The 13,226-nt window shown below is 56.0% G+C and overlaps 6 protein-coding genes across 6 annotated transcripts; 5 read left to right on the top strand and 1 right to left on the bottom strand.

Moving 5' to 3' along the window:
• Window positions 1–1,911: 1,911 nt before the first annotated feature.
• Window positions 1,912–2,229, top strand: BU26DRAFT_566468 (uncharacterized protein; the record flags this gene model as incomplete). Its single annotated transcript, XM_033833532.1, has 1 exon — window positions 1,912–2,229. One exon carries the CDS (start codon window positions 1,912–1,914, stop codon window positions 2,227–2,229), a length of 318 nt encoding a protein of 105 aa, XP_033682499.1.
• Window positions 2,230–2,404: 175 nt separating this feature from the next.
• On the bottom strand, window positions 2,405–3,133 carry BU26DRAFT_348726 (uncharacterized protein). The gene has a single exon (XM_033822422.1). The coding sequence runs from the start codon at window positions 2,943–2,945 to the stop codon at window positions 2,580–2,582; it is 366 nt and encodes a 121-aa protein (XP_033682498.1). The 5' UTR covers window positions 2,946–3,133; the 3' UTR covers window positions 2,405–2,579.
• A 435-nt stretch (window positions 3,134–3,568) lies between these two features.
• BU26DRAFT_566467 (uncharacterized protein) lies at window positions 3,569–4,049 on the top strand (the record flags this gene model as incomplete). Its single annotated transcript, XM_033833531.1, has 2 exons — window positions 3,569–3,742; window positions 3,777–4,049. The coding sequence occupies 2 exons, from the start codon at window positions 3,569–3,571 to the stop codon at window positions 4,047–4,049; spliced, it is 447 nt and encodes a 148-aa protein (XP_033682497.1).
• Window positions 4,050–4,728: 679 nt separating this feature from the next.
• Window positions 4,729–4,923, top strand: BU26DRAFT_429435 (PHF5-domain-containing protein; the record flags this gene model as incomplete). The annotated part of the gene is made up of 1 exon (XM_033823831.1): window positions 4,729–4,923. A coding segment is annotated over one exon (195 nt), but the record flags the coding sequence as incomplete, so codon positions are not given.
• Window positions 4,924–7,099: 2,176 nt separating this feature from the next.
• On the top strand, window positions 7,100–10,033 carry BU26DRAFT_459747 (uncharacterized protein). Its single transcript, XM_033825016.1, has 2 exons — window positions 7,100–8,165; window positions 8,221–10,033. The coding sequence occupies exons 1-2, from the start codon at window positions 7,152–7,154 to the stop codon at window positions 9,850–9,852; spliced, it is 2,646 nt and encodes an 881-aa protein (XP_033682495.1). The 5' UTR covers window positions 7,100–7,151; the 3' UTR covers window positions 9,853–10,033.
• A 1,347-nt stretch (window positions 10,034–11,380) lies between these two features.
• On the top strand, window positions 11,381–12,556 carry BU26DRAFT_430296 (uncharacterized protein; the record flags this gene model as incomplete). Its single annotated transcript, XM_033823870.1, has 2 exons — window positions 11,381–11,823; window positions 11,875–12,556. The coding sequence occupies 2 exons, from the start codon at window positions 11,381–11,383 to the stop codon at window positions 12,554–12,556; spliced, it is 1,125 nt and encodes a 374-aa protein (XP_033682494.1).
• Between the last annotated feature and the right edge of the window lie 670 nt (window positions 12,557–13,226).

Genomic DNA, 13,226 nt, shown 5'->3' with positions numbered 1-13,226 from the left:
GCGACATCAAAGGATGAGACTTTGCGTCAGCAGTCAGACGAAGTGGTCTATGCCCGAGAATCCGGAACATTTACAAGCACGACTATAAGCTCCCCGAAGAGATCGTGTTTACGGCCGAGATGGTAGATGCACGTATGGCGGGTCCGGATATTCCTGGGGAACTCCAAAGGCATCCTTTCATACCTGCTTAGGGAGCAATTCCCGGCGATGAGAAGCCAGTAGAATTAGTATTAAAGTGACCTTTGAGAGGCCGCTCTTGGAGGCATGCGTCGAGCGCTCCTTGTGGTTAAGGACAGCATACACCTCGATTCAATCAAGCTATTGAAGTCCGTAAATCCAGGGGTAAACCAAAACATGCGAGCAGGTTCGAAGGTCCCAGGTAGCCGTTCAGGAGACAGTAAGGGAACGCGTGCAGGCCGACGACTTGCCAAACGCAGGTATGTCCTAGAATTGGTCTTTCATCTGGAGTGCTCTCATGGGTTCCCAGAGGTGCTGAACATCGACTTAAGATGTCGTGTCGCATGCACTTTAACCGTGATTATAGCTCTCCGAGTGCTTCAAAAATGGAATTGCGGGCTTATGATCTCTCCATATAAGAATGCTTGAATCCCTGGAATGGGATATGAGATCTCACAGAACTTGACATGCACGCTCCGTTCAGACAAGTTTTACCAAGATACTGTTCGCGGTGGAACGAAGCGCACTGGACGAGTAAAGGCGCAGGGCCGAAGCTTGTCCAGACCTAGAGTGGCCTGTAAGAGTCCAGAGTTCTCTCACTTGCGTATGAAGAATGGGACCGGCGTCTTCAAACGGGTCGCTGCTGGCCGGAGAGTTGCAAATGTTGCGGCGAGCATAGCAATTCAGAAGAGGCAAAGCAGGCTTTCGCAATTGTCCTTGTCAAAGTCATTGATATGGCCGCCAGATAGTTGCTCTTTCCGTGTCAGCTCAGCGCGGAGCATCCCGCGGCTGCTTCAGGCGCCGGGGCACAGTAGGACGAGCCCCTGATGTGCTATTGTCGTGCATGACGCCGAAAGGTGGCCTGAGGAGAGTTTGACAGAATCCCAGCATTTCTATGCCCGTCTGAGCGTTGTAGCGTGTTGAGTGTGGTCTGCAAAACGGGGGTGCTTGCAGGCGATGTGTAACGCGCTTTCCCGTCCAGTCTCGATGCAGGATGAACACAGAGTTGGTGGCATTCACATAGTTCACGCAGGGATTTCATGACACCTTCGCCGAGGACTCCAAAGGCAAGCTGACCAACTGCTCGCTCTTCCGAAAGTCTCACGAGGTCGGGGCATCCTCAGGGGTGGTGCGGCGCTTGTCTGATCTCCTGGAGGCATCTTGTTTGCCGAATGCTCCAGTTCTCGACCCCGCCTAAGTCCAATTGCTGGTGATGGGCCTCATATGCATGCAGACCATTCCAGCGGCTATCCTCCCCTCTTGCAGCTCATCGCTGACACCTAGCGCAGACATCCGTCTCGATGGGCTAGCGTTGGTCGTGGCCCGTGCGCTCAAGAGGTGAGAGTGATAGCCGCGAAGGCGGGTGCCGTTTGGTCGTCCGCCACCAAACTTTCGACACCACCGACACCACCCACTCCGCGCCTGCTGAATCGGCGGCGAGGGCATGGCGAGCAGTTTCTGTACTTCTTGCGCTCCTTCGCGATCTCCTGAGCTTGTTCTGCTGTTGACGGCAAGGTCCGCTTTGGTGGCGTCCTCCTGACCGTCGGAGCCCTCATCTTCAACACCTCACCACCCCGACCTGCTTTGACCTCAACACCTGCGATAGGGTCTCAGAAGGGCGACCAGCTGCTTCAGAAGACGTTGCGGATGTTCTCAAGCTGGCCAAAGTACGTACTGACTCGCCTTACAACCCCCGCCGGCAACCCGCTACCCGGAGCTTGAGGCGGCTGCGGGATGGCATCACCAACCTCCGCGGCCAACGAGGCTTCGGGCGACAGCGAGCCTGCATCCAACGCTCCAGTCAATGCAGCACGTTCGTCTCCTGACTCTGCGGTACGCGGTCTCGTTGATTCGGCGCCGTCGCCATCGCCGCTTATGTTTGGTATTGCTGACACGCCTCACCAACAGCAACTCCCAGCGGACACACAAAATGCCTGCTATGGCGAGGACTCCACTAGCGACAATAGCATTGCCAACGACACGGCCTCCAGCTTTGGGCGGGTCGGCGCCTTGAGCGCCTTCGCGATACACCCCCGCTGCAGGCGCAACTAACGGTAGCACCCCTTCGACTTTATGGTATGGCTACGCCTATTCAGACCGCCAGATCGGTACCCTGAGAGACTGGAACCCGCGAGCAGTTTGTACACTTCTTGAAAGAACCATGGCGGACTCCGATTAAACTTTGCGTCATCTTCTGCATTCGTCCCCACCGCACGCCGGCTGCAATGGATCTTTAGCGGCGTCGACGACCGACAGCGACCTCTCAGCGAGCGGACCGCAGGTACCAATCGTAGGTTTAACAGTGCCCAAGTGGCCTGATGATTGATATTGACGGCGAGTCAGGTCACAGCCCTGTCGATGGGACTGTTCCGCAACATCGGCACACCGCACGATGGCTTCCGTCACATCCGCCCAACGCATCGTGCCTCTTCGAGGTACGGCGGGCTTTTGCGTAAGCGTAGGTGCTTCCTCCGATCAGCGGGCTCGGGCGCGGTAGCAAACATTGTCGTGAGTAGCAAACACACCGCGACCCCTCGTGGAAACTGCAACCGCTGACAGCATTCTGACAGCTCTCGCAGGTTCCTCTGCTTGCACCCGAACGGCCTGTCGTCGGACATTCGCTCTGCCCTACGCTCGGTTTCTACGTTGTCCTCATTGCCGTCGTCGCTGTCACCGTCGCTATTCTTCCTACAGTCGAATCGGGTCATGATGTTTGCACACCACGTCGGAGAACTCCTCACCCTTAGTGTACCGGACACCAAGCTCATGTCTCCCTCCCGTTGAGGTACCAGGTCCGAAAGAGCAGGAAATCGACGTTGGCACCGAGCTCCTGGCAGTCGGAAAGGAGCTTGACACGGTGAGTTCGCAGTCGGGCGTGTTACTTCAGCACCCGGACCGACAGCTTCCTGGAACTCGCCCAGAATGACCCTAGCGATCTGGTCTTCTTTCCGATCCGAATAGTTCGAAAAAATTCCTTACGCCGATCGGAGAGGGGTCACCGGAAGACGGGGATTCCACCCAGTTGGCCTCTTCCATGACCCCTTATGAAGGCCGATCTCACCAGTTCTTCGGCCCCCCTATCCCCTCCATGAGGTCACTATCGCAGGTATCCAGGGTATACCGAATCAGTGCTTCCAACCACCAATGGCTTTCAATTCTGATACTCGTGAAGAGGGATCATGTCAGCATAACCTCTCCAGGTTGGTGACTCAAAACGAGACAAAGCAATCAATCACGTCCGAAATGTCCCGTGGACTCCGCTTCGTTTCGATTTTTCTGTGCAGTGCAATCTTGCCCGACCCTCAAGAGTGGCGGACCCGGTGGACCGGGTATGGGCATGCCTCCTGGCGGCGGCGGACCTGTCGGCATGTAGTCGATGGGCGCTCCCCCGATGGGATACTACGGGGCACCGCAGCCCATGAACCAGTTCACCGACCCGAATAATACCACCGTCTTTGTTGGCGGACCTGTCGGCATGTACTCGACGGGCGCTTCCGCGATGGCAAACTACTGGGCACCACAGCCCATGAACCAGTTCATCGACCCGAATAATACCACCGTCTTTGTTGGTGGTTCCTGAATTCTCAGAGCACTCGCAGATCGGCGACCCCCCTTGCCGAAGACGGAAAGAAAACCGTCCACTTCAAGGACATTCGACAGTTCGACCATGGTATGCTCCGTGTTTCTGCCCGGAGAACACGTACCCAGCGGTGCAGAGTACGCGCTCAGCCGTCTCTCGCGGCGAAGGCTTCGTCCGCTTCACTAGCGAGGAGGATCAGCAGAAGGCACTGTCCGAGATGCAAGAAGTGTGCTGCGGCAATCTCCCGAAGTGCAAATCAGAAATCGAATTCGGAAGGATGCCCGGGTCCTAAGCCATGGGCCTGTGTGTCCGGAGGGTTGGATACTTCTCCCCACTTGTTTCATTGTGGGCCTCTTCTGAGGTCGAGGCGCTCGGCCCAGCGCCAGACACTGGAGCTCGCCGCCGACGGCTCCCGGTGCCGAGACCGGACAGATGCCGCAAGGACTTGTGAGAAGTATGGATGGATGTGAGTGTGGTCTCCAGCACTGGTCTCTATCTTTAACTAACCCTATTACCAGACGGTTTCGGTCATCACATCGGCTCGTCGAGTTGAGACGCGGCCTTGCGGTTCATTATATGAGCGACTCTTCGCTCCTCCAAAATGGAGTGAGAAGAGGTGGAGTATCAGAGGAAATGCCCGGGGAGAGCAATGGTCAAGCCCGTTGCATGGCTCGCCCCGGGTAGCTTTTTCGACAATGAGCGGCTTGCTGTCTCTCCCGGAGTGAGACGGGAAGAGAGTGGAGTATCAGAGAGTGCCCGGGGAGAGCAATGGTCAAGCCCGTTGCATGGCTCTCCCCGGGAAGCTACATTAATAAAGTGTGTGCCGCCTCCCCCGGAATCGCGAAGGACGTCTGGCGACGAGAAGGAACAACAACGTGGTCCACATCGTTATCGAACACTGCGAGCTACACGCTCAGAGAAGTGCTGCATCTGATTCCCAGAATTGTCGCAGGAATGGTGCGATAGGGGCCATGATCGGTCTGTCGCATGACTCTCCCCCGGCACTGGTCACCTACATCTGCGACGAGTGCTCCTTGGGAAACTACCAAAACAAGCGTCTCGTCTGCGGCGGCAAGGGAATCTTCGACGCCTTCCACTGCTTCGAATGTAACTGGCTCAAGAAGGATCGCGATCGGTGTCCGAAGATGATAAATCTGAGGAGCAGCACGGCGTCACGGGAAGAGAAAAGAACCTTCGCGACGTGTTCTCGCGGTTCGGGCACGTTACTCGTGTCTTCCTGGCAAAGGACCCCGATACGACCTGGGCGAAGCGCTTCGCATTTGTTATCATGCTGTTCTGGTCACCAGTTCTGCTGGAGTAAAGAATCCAACGTCTTTGTGCTCGCCCAGGAACAGGACTCCGGCGACGTGTTCTCGCGGCTCGGGCACGTTACTCGTGTTTCCCTGGCAAGCGGCCGTAGGGCAGTGAGACGGGTACGCAGAACGGCTTCGCATTTGTTGGCTCAAGATGCCGGAGGGTGCGAAAAGGCAACGGGACCTCAAGGATTAGGTCGTGCGGGGTATCGAACGCATGTGCAAAGTAAGAGAGGCCCATCGAATCGAGATATCCGGTCTGACGACACGATAGAAGCAATGAAGCTTACGGCGATTCCAAAATGCTGCGACTTCCTTTCCGTTGAGGTGTGTGCGTTCGTACCAACGGCCGGGCAGGTGGACATCTCTGAGACATGAAGAGCGCGCCAAGACTTGCCGAAGAACGCAGCCCTTATCGAACCAGGTCTCAAAGGAAACGATTCGATATCTGCCGGTTCGTCGTCCTTGATGGCAATGATAGAAGTTATGACTCAAGTACCATGTTGTTGCCGACATGTATTCCATGGTTCGGAACGCAAAGCCATCGCGACCCGCGGGCGGGTGAGCTTCCACCAGCAACACGACGGACCCAACAGTCTTCTAGACCGCTATTGTGTAATACGCTTCCGGCAAAATGCGAGGGTGCGAGGCAGCTCTCAATTTTGGAGTCCTTGTACGAGCTCGAGGACGGCAACTTGGTTCGCATCGAGACGTGGTCCTCCAGTATGAAGTCGAGACCCAAGATCGCTCTTCCAAGGGAGGTCCGGGGCGGGGTGGAGGCACGTGAGCTCCGGCAAAGGAAGCCTGTCTCGAGGGTTTTCCGAGTCCGGGAATGTCAGCAATCTCGAGAGAAGCTACCTTGAGGCGCACAGTCACCGGAGGTTCCGTTGTTCGAACTCCGGATATCGAAAATTGTCTGCGGCGGTGTCTGTATCGGACAAAGGCGATCTCGACTCATAGTGTCTGCTCGGCGATTAAGGAACAAGTCGTTTCGCAAACTATTCTGCCCAAAGGATAGTCAGCAGCATGTTTATCTTTTCGACATCTTCCATTCCTGCGGGAATGCGGCTGTGCTCCGGTTCGAGCAGAGAGCCGCCGCCGAACGCCACGGGCCGCCTGCATCAGAGGACGCAGACCCCCCCCCTTAGCGGCACCGACTCGAGCGGTCTCTCTATACATTGATCGAGGAGATGAGCGACGCAGGGTGTGCCGCCATTGCAGCATCCGAACGTCGTGGGTGAAGGTCAGACGTACCTTAGGCAAGGAGCGGAGCTCGTGCGCGCAGGAGCATCGCCGACGACGGGAGACGAAGTCGCTGCGAGCGCTAAATACCGCAAGCTCGAATGAGAGAGACCTTAGCAGGCACAATATCGACAGCGGGTAGTTTCTGGTGCAGTTGGAGCTGTGTGGTCGCTCCTGTCTTGGTGGTGAGGGTGAGCGAAGCCGCAGGCGAAGCGGGGTCGCCGTCAAGACCGCATATTCGAAAACCATGGCCTACCGAGTGCGCTGCAACCATCAAGGGCGTACTTACGGCCCTCCTCATCGTCCGTACAGACTTCCCAGATCTGAGAGGCTTCTTGTAGTTGTTGGGATTCGGGTGTGGTTACGGGGAAGGCGTTCAGCGCCCCAGGGGCCCAAGATCGCAGCGCCGACACCGCCATGAATCGGAAGCCGAGAAAATGGAGCGAGGGCATCGAGGACGCTGCCAGCATGCTCGCAAGCTGCTTTGCCAGCGTCTATGGCAATAGAAGCATCCACAGAAGTCGGCGGAGGTGCGCGCACGTGAGTCGCAGGGGGCGTGCATTTCGGCAGCAAAGCCCTCAAGGAGACGGGGAAAAGTACACGACGAAGATGCAAAGAAGCATACAAGGCTGAACAGAGCACCAGAAATCGATTGAAGAGGGTGGTGGTAGGGTGGTGTTGGAGGGGGCTCGTTGGCCTAGCGCAAGACGGCCACTGGAGAGGCAGGCGTGGTCCAAGCGCCTCAAGTTTATGTTCGAGGACGCACCTGCACCACCATCACTACATACTCCCCTCTCCGCACCTGTCAACCCTGCAGGGGCCTTCCCCGGTTCTGCAGAATGGCAGGGGCGCACCCCGAAATCGTCGTTATCTCGTCCTCACCTCCTGAGGACGTCGGCTCAGCCCCGCGCCCGCTGAGCCCTCTCTCGCCCTCCGATCGACGCGTCCCTATGGGCGCTATTTCGCCCCTGTCGCTCTCTCCTGGAGTGTCTCCAAGGAGGGAGGCACTCGGCACGTCAAAGGCAGCCCCGGGAGCTGCTGCTGTCCCCGCGGACATCGCGAGAGGGTTCGCCACTGCCCGCAGCGTCCTGCAATTGGACGAGGATTTCAAGACGATACAAGAAGCTCTGTCACGGCAGACCCTCGCGGAGGGCTACGAAGGCGAAGACGAATCTGCGAAGAAACCGAAGCGGCGAGTCACGAAGGCTACCGCCAACGGTGATATCGCGGAGTCGAAGCCGAAGCTCCGAGAGCGAAAGCCAGTCAAGCCTCGAATCCATCGCACAACAACCGACTCCGGCAGCGAGCTACCACCCAAGCTCAATAACATTAGGGCTAGCAAGCCGAAGGGTCCCACAAGATCTGCGGCAAGGTCGCACAGGACGGATACTGGCGTTCTGTCTGAACATTTCCGGAAAGGCAAGGACGCTGGTAGTGCAGCCGACGCCGAAACTGAAGAATCGGAGCCGCTTCCGGGCGCACGCATGCACAAACCTCGTGAGAATGAAGACTCTATCTGGGATGTCCCATTGAGCCCTTCCAATCAGAACTTCGCTCCTGTCAAGAAGCGACCGTCAGGCACCATAAACCAACCGCTAGAGCTAGATGAGGCAGTACATCGACGCCGTGATTGGACTCCGCCCGCGGACACTGTGGATACCGGTGCGCATGACATGCTTGCAGATTTACCGGGCAAAGAGAACAAGCCTTCTGCCGCCCAGATGGAGACTGGTGAATTCACCAACATGCTCTCCGGTTACACTTATACACACCTAGACCTCACCTCAGACACCATAACATCAAAGTCAACCCGCTTTGAGGTCGCGGGCAGCACGAAACGGCGCAAGGTCGAAGTATGCATTGCCCACCATTTATTATAAGAGTAACACAGTTAACAAAGGCCTGCAGCTCGTTGAGGTCCGCGGCAACCAGGCCGCCCCGCGTCCGCCATCTCCAGAGAAGGGGAGAGCATCGAAGAGGAAAGCCCGGACTATCACCGATCTAGTAACCCGCCAATACATTCCCAAGGACCCCAACGCAGAGGCGACTTCCGTCACTAGCGACTTTTTCGCCCCTCGCACCACAACAACGAAAGTGCCACTGAACGACTCAACCGAGCACGACGCTACCAACCCCACCAAGCCGACTCGCAAACGTTCATCGTCGAAGACCGCATCGGGAAAGGGTGAAATGACAACGAAGCTGAAGAAAGCCTCTGCCAAGGCTGGCGCTGAACCCAAAATGGTCGCCACCAAACTACTCAGTCCTTCGTCTGCCGTGATGAAACTCAACAGGCAAGACGTTCTCTTTGGAACTTCGAGTCAACTCGCTCTCGATGAATCACCCACCACCGTTCGAGGCATTCAGCAAGCCATTCGTGCATCTGAGGATGATGCCCAGATGCAGGAAGGCGCGGCCTCCGATGCTTCTTCTCGCCGCGCGATGTGGCCACGACTGGACCAGGCAGCAAGCAACCGAAGCCTCTGGGATGCCGGTTCCAGAGATGAATACGGTCAACTCCTCGAGAAGCAAAACGACGTCTACATGCCGGACCCCGACCGCACCCAGGACTTTCCTCTCTTCATAGATGGCGCATGCGACGAGCGCGATAGCTCCTTCGTCCACATCGACGACTTTAGGCCGCCTACTTCGAACGGGACCTCGACCAATTTTCCGACTGCCCCTGCTATGAATGCAGCTGATCCCATCGATTCCCCAAGCCGTGTTGAAGAGAACGCCACGTCATTTGTCGACATCGAGGACTTCCCACAAGAGCCACCGCCTTCAAATCAGCATGTAGACTCGAGCTTCGCCGACATCGATGACTTTCCTCCGTCCGCACAGCCGTTCCCTCGTCCTACCTCCGCACCGGCTGCGGCCTGGGGCACCCCTAAGAAGCGCCGTGGTGGACCGCCGAAAGCAAAGGCTAAGCCAAAGCCAGACTCCGCTCCGCCAACGCCACCACGCACAAAGGGTCGGTTCGCCAACGTGGAAGAGATTCTCGACTCGGAGGATGACGAAGCTTTATCCCCCACTCCCCCGCGCGTCGGCAGACTAGTAGATTCGCCTCCGCCGCCGCTCTCGCCGAGCCTTCCCGACGAGCCGGATGATCTCGTTCCTATCTTCCGCATCGAAGCATTGCTGCTAGAATGGGTCAATCTGAAACCCATAGTTTCCAGCGAGATTAGCAAGGAGATCGGAAACCTCGCCCCATCCGATGATCCCTTCGTCATGAACTGGCGTGAGAAGATGTTTTCGTTCTATCCCTTCATCCTAGAGGACTTCACCAACTGGCTCAACAAGACGACATTCATTAGGACGTACAAGCGCGCCACGCAAAAGCAGTACAAGACATGGCTTAGATACGCGAGGGTTCACGAAGAGAAGCCGCGCGTTGCTGCGGGCCAGGTGCTGGCGGTGAGGAAAGACTTAGAAACGTGGATGGTAAGGAGGTGGTGCGAGGAGATGGGCATTTGCGTCATCACCAGGGCGAACAAGGCAGGCGGAGCGCGCCACCCGCTGCGTAAGGGTCTTTTCTAGGTGGTTCATGCATTAGGGGTCTCGGAGGCTTCTGGTGGGGTTTACGCATGTGGAGATGGTGATGAAAAGATGAGGGTAATGTGTATATGGGTCACGTGAACATGTGTTATGAATGATGAGTATGATAGATGAGTATCTAGTAGCTCCTCTCAGAGCGAGCCAATCAAGCAATATGTCATAGAGCCGGGGCTTCTTCCGTGCTCTTTGCCAGCTGAAGGCCTTCGGGATAGGTTTTCCACACTAGGAAGAGTCGCGGACGCATGCATGCCCGTAAGTAGGCCCCACTTTCTAGGCGGATATACACTGCCTGCTGACGGCCTGCAGGATAGGCTTTCCACACTTGGAGGCTCGCGACGGCCGTCCAAGTTGGAAGGGTAGGAACGCCGAGGCATGTTCCTGCCTCTCCCGCGACCTTCGCGATCACGCCATTTCTGGATGGGAAGAGCGACTTTGGAACTGTGCAGGGGACCAAGGTAAGCTTCCCACATTCTCCAAGGTCCGTCTCAGTCGACCCGCTAACCTGGGAGATGGATGTCGCGAAAAGACCGCGCTGTCACGTGCTTCACTCTCTGTTTCTTGGCGAAGCTTGCCCTTCGCGTTCGGCATTAGGTAAGCGGTTGCTTGCATATTGGTGTATTGGGTCCTGGGCTGATATATTACAGCTCTTGTCTCGTCTCTCGTCTCGGGCACGACCTCTCGTCCGTCTTTTCACGACTGGGAATTGCAACATCTGCCGCGCAGAGCCCTTGTCGTCTTTCTCGAACAAACCATATCTCCACTCCGCTGCTTGCACGCTCGCGGTCAATGCCGGAACTTACAAGTTGGCCCTTGTATTCGGTACTGCACGCTCTCCTCAATTCTTCCCTTTCCAAGAGGCTCTAGTTTGCTGATATAGTCCACCAGCCACCTGTGCCACCTGTGCCACCTGCGCCACCGCACCTGTACGATTCGCATCGCCTGACCCCGCGCCTTGCTACTTCAAACCGGTGAATATTCCACGCACACCGCGTGCGATCCCCTTCCTGAAAGGACTGCAGCGGTTCACGAATCATAGCCCGAGGTGCTTTGTCTCGCCATCCTGGTCTCATTCTACGATAGTGTATCCTAGCTAGAAGCTTGCCTGCTCGCGATGCGACTTCGCAATCCCAGATTATCATATTACGCATTTCGACCGTTCAAGCGAGGCGTCGCCAAGATTAGCAGCAATACTGGATTGACGGTCCTCAACCTTACTAAGCTATCCCATAGTTGTCTCACGGCGCGGCGTCTGCGACAGAAAATCTCCTCCCGAATCCTGTCTTCGCCTTCCGGATCCACGGCGTCTTCCTCTCAGCGGCAATCATCAGACACGGTCTCGTCTGAAGTCATGCCAAATACGAATCCGCCACCCTTGGCTGGAGCTGCGCCTTCGTCTATTTTGTCCAGACTCGGCTGGGTCACGCCATATAGGGTGAAATGCACTTAACAAACCCGTCCTGTCCCCTCCCGAGCTGTCATCATCTCCATTCTGTGAACTCTCCTTGGCGCCATGCCCATAACGTTCGGTTCAGTCGGGGACATCATCTCTGTCTCCCTGCTCGTGAAGGACGTCCTAGCCGCACTTGACGACAGCCGTGGCTCTTCCGCAGAGTACCAGGCTATTATCCGGGAGCTATATATTCTCGACAGAGCTTTGCTCCAGATCGCTCAACTATTCAAGGAGCATGAGGCCAGCGCGGAGCCGGAGCTGATAGCCCTCGTTCAGACCGCCCAGCAAGCTGTCATAGAGTGCCGCAAGTGCGTGGAAGACCTCCTCGAAAGAATAGCGAAGTATCGATTGGCTTTGGGTCAGTCTCCGACGGCGAACCCGATTAGTAGATCTTCGAGAAAGGTGCAATGGCGATTAGTCGAGAAAGACGAGCTATCAAAATTTCGCGGGGAAATCCTGGCCCATAGCTCCTCCTTAAATATGCTTCTGACGATCGCAAGTATGTAAGTCTGGGGGTTAGGTTATATACGACGCGGTAGGCTGACGCGGCTCAGGAGAATGGAAACGCTTAACGAGCGAAGGCTAGCAGTCACCATGGCCGACAACAGCGGAACGGTGATGCAGGCGCTCGCCGACCAGGACGCTACACTGACCCAGATCCAGCAACGTCTGTCTGAGAACTCGGACGCACTTTCTTCTATACAAAGAGCAACTAATGGAGTTCTTGACGCCCTTCCGCTCCAATGGCTCAGAGATCTCGGGTCAGCGATCAAGTCCTTGATGCAAAGGATCTTCTTCGTCAACGTTGCCACCTATCAAACGGTACTCTCACTTCAATCAAAGCTTCCGACACCCGCAGAACGGTCGACGGCGTACTTCCAGGAGCCGTTCATCCTTGAAGACGCCCTCGGAAGGATCGCGCCGGTCCACATGCAGTTTATCTCGACGTGGGCGATGTTCGATGCGGTGCTCCAGTTACGTTTCGAAGGCCTCCCAGGACTGGACAAGGTCAAACGGAGGCAGTTTGTACTCGAAGACCGAGCTACCCGAACTGAGATCCACCGACACCGGCCGCTCGATCTGACTTTCCTGCCAGGTCAACGAGTCGATATGAGTGTCGTATTTATATCTACGGAAGAACGGGATATGTACGGGCCTTGGCACTCATCAGTCACATGTCCAAGATGTCAATGGCTCCCGGAAAAGTCGCAGAGTGATTCAGATGTTCATTGGTAAGTCGAATACAGTTCCGATGCTCTCCCGATAATGAGAACCTTACTGAGCTGAGTAGCCCAAACTGCGGAATGATCTTCAGACGTATAGTGGAGCTTCCTGATGATGGGGCATCGTGGACGTGTCCGAGCCCGTTGGGTCACTCTCACGAAAACACCACCCTTCGTGAAGACGATCTCGATGACCTACTAAACTTCAAGCGGATCCGTCTCCTTACTCTCCCTAGGGTCTTTCTCACCCCTCGGTGAAGCATTGTTCCTGTTACAAGGGAGGCCCTTAGGGAGTCGCTTAGAGATACCGGGAGACCCATTGGGCTAAAGGCGCTACATTCTTTGCGTACCGACTGGTACCAGTAAATGCATCTCGGATATCTTGTTCGTGCGTAAGCGCCCACCCGGCAGTGCGAGTACGCTTTGACGTTCTCGCAGAATGTTTCGCAGCATGGTCGCAGTTCTATTCCAAATTTGGAAATAAACCTGGACCCAGGCTCAGCCGCGCCTTCGCACAACCAAGCATTCCCCTTTCCAGGATTTAAAGAGCTAAGTTTGACGGCGGCTAATGCTATGCAGGGATTTTTGTGAGGAAAGAGACTGTAAATGCGAGAATCGGTGCGAAATGAGACGGGCATGCAACTTGAGCCTTTCATGTATGTCAATGCCGCTACCTTCGGTTA

The sequence above is a fragment of the Trematosphaeria pertusa genome (genome assembly GCF_010094035.1).
Source record: "Trematosphaeria pertusa strain CBS 122368 unplaced genomic scaffold BU26scaffold_9, whole genome shotgun sequence".
NCBI classification, from domain to species: Eukaryota; Fungi; Ascomycota; class Dothideomycetes; order Pleosporales; family Trematosphaeriaceae; genus Trematosphaeria; species Trematosphaeria pertusa.
Note: the sequence above shows the minus strand (reverse complement) of the source record. Positions and strands in the feature narration are given on the sequence as shown.